The 17,135-nt window shown below is 49.0% G+C and overlaps 1 protein-coding gene across 2 annotated transcripts in view; it reads right to left on the bottom strand.

The window, feature by feature from the left end:
- Prkag2 (protein kinase AMP-activated non-catalytic subunit gamma 2) overlaps window positions 1-17,135 on the bottom strand; it is a 242,124-nt gene that overhangs the window by 167,689 nt on the left and 57,300 nt on the right. For both annotated transcript variants that reach the window (XM_051203229.1, XM_051203230.1), the window contains exons 2-3: window positions 7,036-7,107; window positions 948-1,227 (exon numbers count right to left, since the gene is read on the bottom strand). In XM_051203229.1, coding sequence (XP_051059186.1) covers window positions 948-1,227; window positions 7,036-7,107 — 352 coding nt within the window. The remainder of the gene's footprint in view (window positions 1-947; window positions 1,228-7,035; window positions 7,108-17,135) is intronic.

Genomic DNA, 17,135 nt, shown 5'->3' with positions numbered 1-17,135 from the left:
ACACATAGTCCCCAGGTGTGTGTCTGGGAAAACCACAGAATCTTTAAGAGGTGAATCACTGGGGCATGGAAGAGTTCCTTCCTTCCTCCCTCCCTTCCTCCCTCCCTGCCTCCCTCCCTTCCTCCCTCCCTCCCTCCCTCCCTCCCTTCCTCCCTCCCTCCCTCCCTCCCTCCCTCCCTCCCTCCCTCCCTTCCTCCCTCCCTCTGCCTGGCCCTATTTGCTGTTTAGTCTTAGCTTCCAGGGTATGGATGCAATGCGACCAGCCAGCCTCTTGCTCCCCCTATCGCGCCTTCCTCACCAGGATGGACTGTATCTCTACAGAACTGTTAGCCAAACCCTTTGTTCCTTAAGTTGCTTTTGCCAGGACACCTTACCACAGCCTTGGGAGTTAGCCTCAGCCTTTCTCACTATGACCAACAGTGCTCAAGGGACAATACTCATCTTTAGACCACAAGTAACTTATGAGTCAAAAGGTTGCTCTTGTTCTAACACGCACATTTCCTTCATGTTTCTCCAGTCAATGTGTTTCCTTCCCTGTGTTTCCAGGTGCCCAGGGTCCCAGAGAGAAAAACTAAAGGTCTTTCATAAAGAGTCACAGTCCCTAGACCCCAAACGCCAGGGACCAGAGCCATACCAGGCAGCACACTGGCCTTAGGTGCAGCCCTACCCTGAGCACTAGAAGTGGACATTTGTCCTCCCAAGTCAGACTGTGAACCTCAGGAATTTTCTAGGTCATGCCACTGAGTTCACACCACCGAGTCACCACACTGGAAGACAGTGCTGACAACAAACAGCAGATAGAAATGAATGTCACTGCACAAGAAGGTGTGGCTAGCACCAAGTCACCAGCAGCTACCCTATGGCTCAGATGCTGTGTGGCCGAGTGGTTACAGGGAGGGCCCCTCACAGCCCAGCACCCACCTGAAACCATAGCATCAATGTCTTACTTTTTCTGGACCGTGAGAAGAACCTGATGCCCCCGGGAGAGGTAGAGGGGTTGGAGTTGGGTGAAGACTCTTTGGATGAGGAGCGGAAGATCCCACTGAAGCTCATGCGGCGTGGTGAGCGTGGAGGAGACTCCTGGTAGGAGAATGGGAACACAGTTTTGGGAGATCCAGGGCTTGTCTTGGGTCTCACAGGAGCAGACACAGGGCTGGAGGGCCGAGGCTGGGGGCCCCTGGAGAAGAGTCCTCTGGAAGGGCTGCCTGAACTAAAGGGACTGTCCACCTGCAGAAAGACAGACAAATGGGTGAGGTCACAATGCTCCAGGCACTCTGAACTCTGCCTGCAGTAGACCTATCATCATTGCTCCTTCTTATCCTCACCAAGCAGATAGAGAAGCAACCCTGAGCTCTTCCACCTGTGCCATGACGCCCAACCCTGGGCTCGTCAGCTCTTGTCCTGGAGCCCCCTGGCCACCCTGTGCAACTGCCTAACAGAGCCGGGGGTGGTGGTGGTGGTGCAGGGAGGCAACATGAAGGTGAGGAGAAGATGCCTAGTGCCACTCCTGCTTCTCTGGCCTGACCCATTCACATCTCTTGACTGGTCTCATATTGGCTTTTGTTCCTAAAGCCTTTCACTAGTCCCTTTCCAGATCTGATGGCATGACTGTGGTTCTTTGTCCTCCCCCCACCCCGCCACAGGAGAAAAAGCATGAGCCTCTATGGTCCAGAATGCATACTAGACCTTGGGCTCACTGGGAAAGATGCTGGTATGAGGAAGTGACAGATTTCTCTCCAAGAACTGTGGCATTTGAATGGCTAAAGTCACTGGCAGAAGTCAGGAGAAGACCCCAGACTTCAATGATGACTCAAAAACATAGCCAGCTTGAAAAACTACTAGGCCCCGCAGCTTTAAGCCCCAGCTGCAGCTCACAGGCATTCAGTTTTGACAGTATGAATGTATTCAGGAGCTTGTTTCCTGCAGGCTGGGTTTTGACCTCAGCTCTTCCCCTTACTGTGCCAGCATGCTCCTTGGTCTTACTGCCTCTGTTTCCTTCTTTGTGGCACAAGGACAGTCATATCCTCAGCTTGTAGGGCTGTTTGAGTGTTCACATGTACACACTATCGCAGGGACTGATTTACAGCAATTACTTGTTTCTATTGTGACACTGAGGCCAAAGGGACCTAAGGGAACCCCAAGTCAGCAAGAGAAAAGAAAGTAACTGCCATAGGCTCAGGGGGAAAAGATCAAACCCTGGAAATGCTTGCTATACACTGGTAACCAGGGTCATGCTAAGGGGTGGGGTGGGGGGGGTCCTCTTGTGGATGTGTGGACCCACCAGTAGAGGGTGCCCCTGAGCTTCAATATCAGGCTTCTCAAAGACTATGATGCTCATGTGGGATGCTCCTTCAGGGACCAAAAGGCACCCCTCCACATGATTCTCCACTTGAACCTAAGGAACTGGTGTTGTCACATGTAGGCATGGGACCCACTTGGTGCCAACTCTCCTGAATAGTTTCTGAGGCAGACACTGGTGTGTAACCAGGATCTTATAACTGAGCCACCTCCTTAGAAAGAAGTTTGGGGGCTGGAGATGTAGCTCAGTGGTTAAGAGCACTGGCTACTCTTCCAGAGGTTCAGGGTTCAACTCCCAGCAACAACATGGAGTTCACAAGTGTCTGTGACTCCAGTTCCAGGGGATCTGACACCCTCCCACAGGCATGCATGCAGGCAAAGCACCAACACACAGAAAATAAGAATAAATAGAAATGTTATTTCAAATTAGCTCAGATCAGCTCCCCTCCTACTTATTATGAAGATCAGTGTGATTCCTTGCCTCTTCAATTCAACCACCATCCCATTTGCCTATGGGACTCAGGATTGCTGCTGAGAATAACTTTTAAAGCAAGAGGTTCTTCATGCGGTGGGTGGGATGTCATGGGGGTAAGGAATAGGGAACCAAGAGACAGAAACCACACACACAGGACATAGAAGGTGATAGAATGAGCAAGGATTTGGACAGGGACCTGAGTATGAGTCCTGCACCATCTCTGTGGATGGATGAGGGAGCAGGCCCTCTGCATCTGGACCTTCTCTACACTATGAGGATGCTAGACTGCTTTATGGACTGCAAGGATGACAGGCTGTAATATACAGGAGGGATGTTTAGCATGGTTTCTGGTACACAGGTAGTCCTTCATAAATGTCTGACCAGCAGCCAAATCACCATGCAGTAAAGAGTCCTTAATGGAGAAGGGACTTGTAGTCTGGAAAAGGAGGAAGGCTGAGTTTCAAGAATAGCTTAGTTATGAGAGCTATAGGGTACCAGGACTTGCTCCCTGACTGTGGGAGACCATGGTGGCTCCAAACCTAGGCAGGCACCAGCTTCAGTTATACATGTGGCTCACCATTCTTCATCACCGGATGGCACTCTGTCTAATGGCAGAAGGTGCTAGCTGGGACCATAGCAGACATCACAAAGCTGATGCGTGTTCTGACCTCAAGGCCTTTGGCTTTAACCCTGATGCTACATACCTATAACATTATATAAATGTCCAGAGGACCAAAGAGGCAAGGCCAGGGAGAGAGTCCAGAGAGGGGGTCAACTCTGGAGCCCCTAAAGACCCTGACACTCTTACTATGCTGTGTAGCTTGCCTTGCACTTGGCCTGATGAGGTGGTGGTTTACAAGACAGATACCAGCATTCAGCTCTAGAGAGGTCAAAGGCAGATGGGGAAGCAGTAGGCATCCCAGGAGATGACGGAACAAGGTGAAACACCAGCAGCATGAAGTAGATGAAGGGATGCCCAGGACAGGCAAAACCACCTATCATGGGGACCCCAGATCAGAGAAGGTCCTGAAGTCTACATGGCTTTGGACAGGATGATGGGCAAGGGAGAGGAGACGTTCTGGAGTGGGATCTGAGAAGGAGCCAGGTCTCAAATACATGTGGCTAGCACATGATCTACCTAAGAACTCAGAAAGAGAGTTGAGCTAAGCCTCAGATACAGAGGGCTAACATATGATCTAACCAGGGATTCACTCATAGGAGGAGCTGAGTCACAAAAGACTTGAATCTTTTTTGATTGGCAAGGGAGTCCCCAAAACCCCACTAGGAATTAGAGAAGGAAGCCCCAGAAAACAGACCTTCTATTTCTTCCCTTAAAAATGTCCAAAGAGCAGAGGATGCTGGTCCTGCCTGGACTCTCCTACAGAGACCTGCCCCTGCAAACCCCATCTTTCCCTGCCTGTTTCCTGGAAGGGGCTGGCAGGGAACTGCAGATCACAGGTGCCTCTAGAGCCACCAGGGATGGCCATGCCCAGGCTATCAGGCTAGCTGAAGCAAAATGATACTCTGCTCAACATAACTGCATGACTGTCTGGGTGTGGGTAAGGCTCCCCAGTGTGTGTATGGCTTCACAGGAGCTAATGGAGAGGAGGCAGAGTTTCCCAGACAGGGCAAACTCCACATTTGCCAGGGAACCACTAGGCGGGAAGCTAGTGCTCTGGTCTTAGGTGGGCTTGCCATCCCACCAAACAGAAGATCAGGTAGCAGCAGGTGAGAAAGTGAGGGAAGAGCCTAATGGGGGACTGACCAGGAGGGGTTAGCAAGGCAGGGCATCCATGCTCTTGAAGATAGAGGGAAATGCATAGAACAAAGGTGAAAGGAGCCAGGAAGGCAGTTGGGGAGAAGAGGTCCAGGGCACCTAAGGGCTAGCCTTGGAGTCCAGCAATGAGTCCAGCTTCTCAGGCTAGAAGAGCCGAAATTGGGGCAGCTCTGCTAAATTTCCAGGACTCCTCCAGTGGCTGACCTCCAGAGAGAATCTGAGGTCAGACTCCAGCCAGCAATGGATAGAAATCAAGTTATGTCTGCGGCCTTGCCCAGAGGACACTCCCTGTGAGCGAGGGAACGGTACATGGGTGTCTTCCCCACATGCACTGCCAGTGCTGACTGTCACTTGCATCCCCAGACCTGCCCTTCCAGAACGTGCTGGATTGCAGGCACCTTCTGCGCCTGTTCCTTAGTGATGCTGTCTAACCCTCAATCATTTTGGCAAGCACAAGTCTGGCCCTGGTTGGTCAGTGGGGAGGCATGTTTAAAGACAGACTGTCTTGTCTAAGGCTACTTGCAGACTGTTAGAAGAGAGAGCTGCCAGGCAGTGATGGCAGGATCAGTGCACAGAGGAAACCCAATCATTTGTTGGGTGTGTGCTGGGCCATTTCACAGACTTGGCTGATCACTGCAGTGCGGCTCATTCTTGGCTAGCTCTGACTTGGTAGCTATATACTAGAGCCACAGTCAGTACCCCAGAGCCACAGTCAGCTGAGTAGAGTGCCACACACATATGTTATGATGACAAAGAACTGCTCCCTCTTAGGGACAGGGTACAAGGAAGTTGGTAGAGAGGGCTAGACATAGGTAGGAATCTAACTGATGTTCTCTCCGGTGTTTTCATTTTGAGCAAGGCCAATGCCACGAAGAACTGAGTAGGGCCAGAGGCATGCCTTTCTGGGGCAAAGTGGAAATTGTTCTGGATGCCAGTCACTTCACTATCTCCTGAAAAGGCCTCTTTGACTGTCACCCACACTAGAGTCCCCAAGGACTGTGAGACAACAGCGCTGCAGGTACCCCCAGGCCTAGGAGGAGTTGCTCTCTGGGGGTGGGGGCTGCAGTGCCCATGGGCGCTCCCAGCTCCCAGCTCCCAGCACCAGCACCTCTTTCCATCACACCAAGCTGCTCAGGAGAGGCCCTGCCTCCAAGCTACAGCCATCTGGAGACTGCTGATGAAGGAGAAGAACATGTTCTACAGTCCCTGGCCCGTATAGCACCTGACACTGTAAGACAAGCCCCTCCTCCTGGGCATTGTCCCTCACCAGGTCCACAGGATGGGTTACGCCAATTCTGAGCAACTGTTGGAGGAAGGCAAGAAAATATTTCCCTCTCAGCTGACTTTTTAATGCTACCCACAGCCTCTCTGAACTTCTGGGGCTACCAGGAAAGCCCCACCTCCCTCCAAGCATCTCTGCCTCAGCCTCAGTTCCTACTGGGTTTTCCATGCAGGAAAGGCTATGTGGAACATAACAGGGCAGAGGCCAGAGGCCAGAGGATCTGACCTAGCTACACTACAGGCACCGAGCTGGATGGCCAGCCCAGGTCCCAGGCCATTTTCTGACAGTCTTTCTGGCTGGGTCACAATAACTGCTAATAAGGTTGTTTGGGTAGGGCAGGGTGGGGCGGGGGACTGACTGCCAAGTGAGCCCCATGGGCCTAAACCAATTTGTTGATTCAATTGTATGTGATTCAAACACTCAGAGAATAGGGTCCCTTTTTCCAGGATAAGAACTTGTGCCCTAACCCCAGGCTGGAGAGTACCTAGTAGCCACTCAGAGATGCTGCAGCTCCCCCACCCCCATGGTCATTTTTTGTGCCTGGGTTAGCGGGTGATCGGGTGCTACTTCCCAACTACAGGGGACATCTGCATGCTGCCTTGACCCCCTTCTTTGATGGCCATAGTAACCTCTCACCTGCCACCACCACCACCTCACCCCTCATTCCTGGCCTGGCTCTGCATGGCTCTGCATGGCCAATAACCTTGGTTAAGTCATGGTTTCTTAATGGTTGTGAGGGAGGGGAAACAGTGAGTTAAAGAGAGAAGGGCAATTGAATGCAGTCAGGGAACGGGTCAGAGGAGAGACTGCCTCACCTCCAAGGCCCATGGCACAGTATAGGGCAAACTCCTGTCTGTGGTAGTGATAACACCAAAGGACACAGCAGCCTCAACTTTACTGCTTTTAGCTTCCTCTTTGCTATCCCAGCACAGCTCAATGCCCAACCTTCACTCACTCTGGGGACACTGGTGATGGCAGTCAGCTCACAGCAGGGGCAAGAGGAAGGAGGGGAGCCCAGAGGACTCAGGGATTAGAGCAGCCAGCAACACAGGAGGCATGGTCCTGTGTCTCAGGATGGCCCAGCCACGCCAACCCATATGCTGGTGTGAGCCCCATGAAGTAAACCTGGAGGATGTCTCAGACTCTGCCTGCCTTGGGCAGCTCAGGTGGGGTGGTGAGTTGCTTTGAAAAGAGGAGACTTACCTTCCGAGAAGAGTGCTTTTCTGAATTCTCCACATCTCCATCCAGGAGTGGCATGGCAAAAGAGCTCAGGTCCTGGGAGGAAGAGAGCACAAAGTTAAGGCTATGGCCCTTGGGGCAGGTATGGATGGTCTAGGAGGGTAACACCACCCTTACCCAGCCAGTAGGGAGAAACAGCCATAAGGATCCTGGTAGGAATAAATATGCTAAAGAGATACTGTGTTCCTTTGGCTACCAGCCTACCAAAACAATGGAACTGAGAAATTGGTATTTCTTCAGGAATCTCAGCTTTCTGAGGAAAAGGCTATAAAGCTTTGTGCCAGCCTTATTGCCAGTTAAGACATTTCACATCATTCTGACAAGCTGTGAGAACACCTTGCAAAAACGCACTGGAGCCAAGAGACAGTGATGGGTGGACCACCCCTTAACCAAGACTCTGACTTATGCAAACCCCTTGCTCTCTACTTAAATCTTGAGTCTCATGCCAAGACACAGGAGATGGGAAGGGAGGTTCCTGGGCCTCTTTTTCTCCATAATGTGGCCACACTGAATGAATACTTCTCTGCTTTTCACTATGGCTTTTCTATTTGACTGGCATAATGAAGAAGGTCTGAGTCTAGGTTAAGGAAACCAGGCTTAGCCACCAGCCCTAACAACTTCAGCAGCATAGGGGATGCTCATCTATATCTCCATTCCTTTCCAGAACATCACGAAGGATGTCCAACAATAGCCACCCCTACCCTAAGCAAGCCAGAAGGATGACAAAGCCACAGACCAAAGGGATAAAAAGATAAGAGTCAAGGCAGGAAGACTGAAAGAGTAAGCAGCCTATCTGGGGATGATTTGGGCAGTAGCTGATGGACAGAACTTTTCACTTGACATGAAACATGAGGCTTCTTTGAAGAGGTCCAAGGAAGTGTGTCTCCTGGAAAGATGACCACGCTTGTGGAGGGTGGTATTGGAGCAACAGATGAAGCTTAATGGAAGTGGTGGAGATGAATGGGTGTGGGGTTATAGTAGTTTCTTTTCCTATTGCTGTGATTAAATGCCCAGACAAAAGCAACTTCACTGAGAATGGGTTTCTTTTGGTTCATAGTTTGGGTACAGCCCATCAAGGGAGCTGAGTCAGCAGGAGCTTGAAGCAGCTGGTCACACACATCCACAATCAGGAACGGAGAGTCATAAAATGCAAGCTTGTTCTCAACTCACCCGGGGAATGGTCAGCCCACAGTTAAGATGGGTCTTCAATTAACCTGATCAAGATCTGGTCAAGTTGACAGTTAACACTAACCATCACAGGGGTCTAAAGTAGAATGTGGAGGGGCTGGTAGCTCATCGCTGGGTCAGGTATAAGGCAGAACTGTCACTTTGCCTCTCTAGCCCTGCTATTCCTGTGTCCTGCATCTGACCTTGGAAAATGCCTGCACAACAGATGGGACCACCTGGCCACACTCAAGTCTACAAAAATCGGCATCTTTAACACTTCAATTTTGTTTATTAAAAATAACTGGAGTAAAGTACATACAATAAAAATTATCGGGCCTGTTTATGTGTGTTATGCTGGAAGAATGAACCCAGGATCTTATATTTGCTACACAAATACTGTACCACTAAGCCATCCCAATCCATGGTTACTTAAGGGTAACCATCTTTAATTCAGTGGTGGTTAAGCATACTTGGCATTGATTTATATCCATCACTATAATTGTCATGAGTGTGCTCTGTCAGAAACAGACAAGAACATTCTTTCCTACAAAGTCACCATTTACCAAATAACAATTAATTCACTAGCTATTTTAGTTTCCTTGGTTGGAATTTGTCAAGTAGTCCCCATTTTCTTCATAGCCAGCTAAGACAAACATGGGTTCTTTTATTCCAATCTTAACTGTTAATATTAATTCTCAGCTCACACATTATGTATCACACAGTAAATATATCTGTGTGTACATACACATGTAGGTAACAGAATACCCATGAAGGGTTCAGAACTCTGACAGAGTTCAAGGAGTTTCAAGGAGGCCGTGATGATAAGGGTGGGAAGGGAGGCAGTGAGATCAGATATGAGCCCAGGCAGAGGCAGCATTTGCAGATTGCAGCCAAGTCACATGTCAGAGCTGAACTGAGCCTCAGAGTCAAGTCAAGCTGCAGAAGTAAGGTATGAGATGCTGGGCAGCAAGCAAAGAGAGAAGTAGGCTCAGACACACAAACGCTTCATCAAAGCAGGGACCAACCCAAGCTGAGGTCTCAGGCAGTTTGGAGTTCTCTGCCTATTGCTCACTCTCTCTCTCCCCCTCCCTCTCTTTGCGCGCATGCATGCACACGCACACGCGCGCACACACACACACACACACACACACACACACACACACACACGCTGGTGTTGAACACTTGATGCTAAGTTGGTGATGCTATTCGGGAGATTTAGGAGGTATGGCCTTGCTGGGGAAGCATTTTTTTTTTTTTTTTTTTGAGAGTTTAACGGCTCCCATCATTTTGAGTTTCTCTCTCTATTTCCTGCTTGTGGTTCAAGATATGAACCTGCTCCTGCCGCCATGTCTTCCTGCCTAACAGACCCCATCCCTCAGAAGCAATGAAACAAAATAAACTCTTGCTTGTTTAAGTCGCCTTGGTCATGGTGTTTTATCACAGCAATAGAGGAGTGACACAGGCATGCACACATGCACCTCACCTGCTCAGATGACAGCTTGGTGGGACCATGTCCCTCAGTTTGGGGTGTTGGATGAGTTCTCTCACACCTGGTTTTTCTGACAGGATTTCAATGCTCTCATGTGCTAATGTGGACTCCATTTACTTTGATAAATTGGTAGGGAGGTATCTTTTAGGAATCTGTCATTTATCAGTCTGTGCCGTGGGTGGTACTGGACAGATGGTGTTGTTTGCATGCCCACCAAGCTTTGGAGTAATTTTCCACCCTTAAAATGGAGTCTCTCAGGGAGAGGCACTGCCTGAAAACCATTGTTCTACATAGTACAGAGTAACCGAGGGCAGGGTACAATCTGATCGCGACATATCTACCTCCAGAAACTTCTCATCTCTCTAAGAAGAAACTCTGTAGTCATCAACACCAAATCTTCATTCCTCCCTCCCTAACCCCAGCACAGTCATTTGTAGCTCTTGTCTCTATAAATCTGACAGCTCTGAGAAAACGCTATTGTCTGCCTGTGGCTGGCTTATTTCAGTTAGCACGGTCCTCAAGGGTCATCAGGTGTCAGTCTGTGAGGTGTGTACATTAGTACATCAGGATCTCTCTTACCTCTTTCCTTTTTAAAGTGAATCCTTTCCAGTTCATGGCAGACCACATTTTGCATTTTGTTTATTTCATCTATAAGTTGATGGGCACCAGCGCTGCCCCAGCCTTGGGCTCATGCCCAATTCACAAGTTGAAATCATGACCACCCCCTCCCCCAAGATTTCAGAAAGGAGCTGTGTTTGGAAGCGGGCTCTTTAAAGATGTAACTAAATTGAATCAAGATCATGAGCATGCTAAAGGAGATATCAGGACATGGACACACACAGGGATGCACACATGAGGACCAGGCAGAAAGCCAGGAGGGTGGGAGGGTGGGAAGGAGGAAGGGAGGTATGTGTGTGTCTGTGTGTGTGTGTGTGTGTGTGTGAGAGAGAGAGAGAGAGAGAGAGAGAGAGAGAGAGAGAGAGAGAGAGAGAGCTCAGAGCAATCCACTTAACCTCAGACTTCTGATCTCCAGACCTGTGAGAAAATGAATTATACTTTGTTGTGATGGCCCAGTAAACTGAGAGAAAAGGCCTAAGAACATCTCTGTGTGACTTTGCTTTTGATTCTGTCTTAGTGAATGTAGAGAAGCAGAACTGCTGGGCTCAGGGTGACTCTGTGCTGTTATAGCACATTAGTATACTGTTTGCTACAGTGGTGGTACCATAATACTCTCCCATTAACAGTACACAAGTTTCTATTTTCTTTGTGTGTGTGTGTGTGCATGCCTACCTATCCATCCACCTATTTATCTATCTATCAACCATCTATCTAACTCTCAGTCCTGGGGATTGCACCCTTGTGCCTGTTAGGCAAGCACTCTATCCTGAGTTCTGTCCCAGCAGCAATTTCCCCACATCATAACCAACCTTTGTAACCTTCTGCTATCTCGGGCATAGCAGACATCCACTAGGGGTGAGGTGGTGTCTTGAGCTATTCACTTGCACTTCTCTGGAGCCCAGCAGCGTTTTGCTTGCCACTGGGTGGCTTGTTAGTCTCTGGGGAGAGGTCTGCTTAGGTCCTTACCAGTTTACAGTTGGATTGTCTGTTGTTAGGCTACAGGAACCCTTTATAAACCCTGGACCCTAAGGTATCTTCTCATTCCGTGTGCTGCTGCTTCAGTCTTTTGGCTGTGCCTGTAGATGCGGAAATAGCTCTAATCTGATTTAGTTGCTTTATCTATTTTCCTTTTTGTTCCATCTCCTTACAGTGTTGTATTCAAGACATCACTGTCAAATCTAGAATCTTGAGGCTTTTCCTAGACACTCTTTTCACTAAAGTACATTTAGGTCTCTGATTTCATTTAGAATTGTTTTTAATATGGTATCAAGTAACTGTGATGCTTTGTTCTTTTGCATGTGGGTGTTGAGTTTCTCAGGTGCTGCTTGTTGAAAATATGGCCCTTTCCCCACTGAAGTGTCTTGGCACCCCCATCAAAAGTCAACTGCAGGCTAGAGAGGTAGCTCAGTGGGGAAAGGTGCTTGCTGCCAAGTCTGATGGCCTTGGTTTGATCCCTGGAGCCACATGTTGAGGGGAACCTGATTCCTGCAAGCTGTTCACAGACTCCCGGTGTGCTATGGCATGCACACACACACACACACACACACACACACACACACACACACACACACAAATAAGCGTAAAAATATAATTTGATCATGTCTTAGGGTGTCCATTGATTGCTCTGGGTTTCTATGTAGCTTGGGGATGAGAAGGTTTATTTTATCTTACAGTTTATTTCCATCACAGAAGAAGTCAGGACAGGAACTCAAGCCGGGCAGGAACCTGGAGGCAGGAGCTGATGCAGAGGTCATGGAGGGGTGCAGCCTACTTGCTCCCCATGGCTTGCTCAGCCTGCTTTCTTATAGAACACAGGACTCCAGCTTAGGGGTGACACTGCACACAAAGGGCTGGACCCTCTCCCATCAATCATTAATTAAGAAAGTGCCCTACAGGCTTGCCTACAGCCAGATCTTATGGAGGCAATGTCTCAATTGAGGTTTCCCCCACCTCTCAAATGACTCTAGCTTGTATCATGTTGACATAAAACCAGCCAGCATAGACCATAAATATGAGAACTCATGGGCTCTCTATTTAGCAATGTGTTGTATGTATTCTGCTTGGAATGTTTCTCAACACCTCAACTCTTCAGTCCAAGGTTACTCTTCCACAGTTTCCCACTCACTCCCAGGGAGCTGATGGAGTTTAACTTCTTAGGGATAGTGTCAACATTACCTCCCCAGCCCTTAGCTCAGGCCTGGACCTGGCACTTGATAAGTGGCCCAGGCCTGCTGCTGCCCTTCCTGCCTACCCACCCTCAGGTGCTGGGTTGTGTACCCAGTGCCTCCTATGTACCAGCAAAGCCTCACCCAGGTACCCACTCTGACTGGTCCCACTCTAGAGCAGATCTAGCTTCTCTCTCCTCTGTGTCTCTGGTGCTTCAGATGTGTCTTTATTGTGGGGTACACAGCTCTGAACTGCCATTCACCTTGTCATTGTCTGTGTCACCCTGTGAGAGGCAGTGGTTTCTAATGTGTTTGAATTAGCCCATGTTTGAATTAAGTCCTGACCAAGCACCCCCTTTCCCAGAAGCCAGCGTGAAGGGAGGGCATACAGGGTGTGCAGAAGGCTAGCCAGCAAGCCGGCCCATGTAGGTGCAGGTCACTGGTAAGGGAGGGAGGGTGGTGCTGATTCTCTTATTGCAACTTTTAATGAGCAACATTCCTCTCCGGCTTCTAACATTTGCTTGCTCAATGGCTGCTGGATCCCATGGAAAAGCCTGTCCACAAACACTTGAATGACCACCCCAAGAAGCCAAATGCTTTAGCACTGAGGCAAAGAGGCTTGGGACCTTAAGAAAAAAAAAATGTTCTGCATAGAGCTGGGATCAGAATACTCTCATCAAGGTTTGCTTGCAATAGTTTGAGCTCATGTAAGTGTCTGATCAAGCAAGCCAGCCATAGCTCCTTGGTTAGCTTGGTCAAGCAACCCATCAGGGAAGTCCCCTGGCACTGGTGACTGGCTTTGCTAGAAGACGCCAGTGTTCCACATTCCAGGACTCTAATCTGGGCTCTCATCTCTCAGTGTTCATCAAGATACCTGTACACCTTGGGGGACTTTGTAGGCAAAACTCTCTCTCTCTGCAATTATGGAAATGAGACTGTCAACTTGTAGAACAATGAGGCCCTGGCTTCTCTGCTCAGCCAACCTTGCAGATGGCTAGGGATCCTGTGTGCACACAGTGTTAAGTTCTAACCTCTACCTGAGCTGCAGACTTCCCTTGCTGCTGTTATCTGTCTGCTACAGACTCCCGAACCTTCTGCTTACAGGCACACAGTGATGATGTCTGCCTGGGCTGCACAGAGACATGAGATGTGGGAAAGGAAATGCTAGCCAGAGGCAGCCTTGGCACTGGGGGAGGTGGGGGGGCGGCATGCACCAGGCAGCATGGAATGCACTAGACCAAGACCACTTGATGGCCCCATCTGGGTGTTTGGAGAAAGTGAACTTTCAGGATTTGGATGGCTAAAGTCACCTCTTAGGAAACACCAGGAACCCCCTGAAGTATAAACTGGCTTTAAAATCCATTCATTTGATCCCCCAACCTCACCTGTCTTTAGAAATACAGGCAAAGGCAATTGTACCACAAAAAGTAAGGTTTTAAAGACAGTGCCATTGTTGACTTGTATGTTGTAGAGGTGTGGTGTGTGCATGTGCTTACTTACCTGTACACATACATGCCCGTGGAGGTCAGAGGACAATGTCACATGTCAATCCTCAGATGGTCTCTCAGTGGACCTTGTTTTTTGAGACTGGTCTCTCAGTGGACTGGAGCTCATCGAGTAGGCTAGTATGGAAGGCTAGTGATATTATCCCAGGTGATAGATGATGATGTTGAAGGCTAGAGGTCTAAGCCATTTGCCCAATACTAGATTAAAAGACAGCAGCACAAAGTCCTACAGCACAGCTCCATCTGCTTATAGCTCAGAGACCTTTAAAACAGACCCTTCCCCTCTATGGGTGAACATTCAGGAATAGAGCAATTAAGGGTCAGGGGCTTTGAAGGCATAGAGCTCTTCTCCTCAAAGCTAGCATACTTGACACCCTACTCTCAGAAGAAAGACCAGGAGGGTTTGTACCACTCAGTGATTCACTCCCAAAGAGGGTTATGATGTAAACTAAAAGTAACAGATGCTACTGTAAAGTACAGAAAGGTACAAACACCCCACCCCCAACAGAAGCAATCACTTCACACTTCAGTACTGTTTTGTATAGTTCACCTGGATATCCTACCTCCCCCTCCCCCATCTCCAGTGTTTCCTCATAAGATTAAACCGACTTGGGAATGATTATGACTACCTAATTCACTTAAAGGCTGGGTGTGTTTTTCTCCTGATTTAGACCTGGTTATAAAGAAGGGACACAATCTGGCCTGTGTGCCTTAAGTCTTTCTTTGCAGAACTCCACTGTTGTTTCAGCTGGGACACCCCAGAAAGAGGGCTGACAAAACCCACAGACTCAGGGCCAACAGAACAGCTGCCAGAGTCCCCTGCCTCTGAAGGACACAGGGTGTTAGATGTCATAGTCAGAGTCATGGTAGAAAATCCTGTTTTGCGTCCTAAGGGGTTAGGAATACATCTGGGATGACTTTCATTCTCTACCCTGCTGAGTGGACCTAAGGACCCACAGCATCCCCTGGAGCCACCCTGGGCCATGAGCCAAGGGTCCCTCCCAGGCACAGAGACAGCGAAGCGGAACTCTGTTCCCTGTTTACTCGGGGAAATGTGGGGGAAATCTTGGGCATGTTGGCACTGCAGCTTTCCTTTCCATCTGTCAAATGAGAGGGTTTAAGAAGATAATTTCAGCTTGCATGGTTTGTTTTCATCTGGACAAGAGGGTTCAGGAGCTTAAAGGAGTGCTGCAAGAGTCAGAACAGAGGGTGTCTGAGTCACAGAACGTTTCCTATCCCAGCGTGCCAAAGAAGCACTTCTGCACCTCCAAGAGCACAGGGTGAAGGAGCTCCTCCAAGGATGCTCCACGGAGGAGGTACAGGACAGTTGCATTGCTGGCTTCCCATCTCTCTGTGCCTCTTGATCATAGTCTTCAATCCAAACCCTTATTCCCTTGATTGACATCTAAGTCCCTTGATCCTAAGGACCTGGATATCAGTACAAAGCCAGAACAGGCCATTTGCCGTGACCCTTAGTGTGACCTCTTGGGGTTTCTATCTGGACTTCCTCTTTCTAGCCACCTTTCCTACTTGGAGTCATGGACATGGTAGGTGGCTCCCGTGTCTCTAATTGTTTCTGAATCTAAGATGTCATTGTTTGAGACTGCCTCTACTATCAATGGCCCTGGAAAACTCTTCAGGTGAGAGGTGGTTGCACTTGGGCCAGTCTTATGCAACCTCTAAAAACCACCAAATGAGTGGTTCTTGGTACTGATGGGTGGTAGGTGAAGGCCAGAGCCATGTTCAACTGGAGTGTTTTGAAAAACTCTCCTATTATTAACTGCTATCAGAAGAACAAGGAACAAACGCGGAGTTATCGGAACTGGGTAACAGGGATAGTGGTCCAAGAGATTTCCTGTTGTCAAGCCCACATTCCTAACCCCCACCCACCCACATACACTCAATTTTTACCCTCCTCCCTCACCTAGTCCTGACTCAAGAAGGCTGAGGAAACCAAAACAGTCTCTTGTCTTCATCTGAGCCAGGGGCTGCTGCCTCCCTGTGACAGAAGAGCTGACTCTCCCTCCCTTCTCCAAGCAAACGCAGGGTGATTAATGACCTGCTCAACCATTCTAAGGTCCGACAGAGCTTGCAAACTCCTAACGTTTCCTGCACTTGCCACAGCTACACGGAGGCTCAGGAGGACCTACTGGCTTCCCTGTGTTACCCTGAGGACACTGTCTAGTGAAACATGTGTCTTCTCTGACCTGATCTGGACGAGTCATGCTGCCGGATGCCCACCCATATGTCCTCTGTTTCCAGGCCACCTCAGGCATTGCCTATCTCCACAGCAGCCTCTTATAAACAGCCAGGGCTGAGTCCAGAGTCTGCCATCATGGGAGACTGGTAACTCTAGTCAGTCTGCTAACTATGGAAGATTGGTGACTACAGTCAACCTAGTGTCTTGTCTCCTTCCAGCCTTGCTGAGACCCTCCTGGGAGAAGTGAGATTAGGGACAGGGGTGCACACAGGGACTGACTGGGTGCAAGCCACAGAGATCTGAGACACTCTCCATAGAGGAGGAGGCAGGGAACTTCTTGGGGAGGGTCCAGGATTCACATATGTGACAGTAAGCCATGCAATCTTCACAGCCATCCTTTGACCACCTCAGACACCATTGCTATTGCCTGCAGATGGTACTGCCTTATTATAGGTTGCTTCCTCCATCCAGAACAACTTTCCTCTCCATAGGGACCACTTCAGACCCTAGCCAGAGAAAGTGAAGAAAGGGACACTGTGGAACATGGAGCTAGTGACAGCTTATTTGATATGTTGACTTGGCAAGTCCCAAGTCCACTGACTCTCAGGCAAATCAGTGTGGTATTTGGAGCATGCCCTGCTGATGTTAGCTACATCAGCTGTCAGTGGGCTACAAGGAAAGCAACTGCTCTTCAAACTGTGGGTGGAACACTTCCAATAAGCTACAGGCCTGGAGTGAAAACAGAGGCTTCCAGAAGAAGGAAAAATTTTGCTTCAAAACCACAACATCTACATGGTCAATCTGTTCTGTGGGTTTAGGATGTCCTACTCCAACAGCCTCACATAGAACCTTATAAGTAGAAATTTGCATATTGTATATAATAAATACATCACTATATGATTAGATATCTCCTTAATTAT

This window comes from Phodopus roborovskii, unplaced genomic scaffold (genome assembly GCF_943737965.1).
Source record: "Phodopus roborovskii unplaced genomic scaffold, PHOROB, whole genome shotgun sequence".
Classification (NCBI taxonomy): domain Eukaryota; kingdom Metazoa; phylum Chordata; class Mammalia; order Rodentia; family Cricetidae; genus Phodopus; species Phodopus roborovskii.
This window is presented reverse-complemented; position numbering and strand designations above follow the sequence as displayed.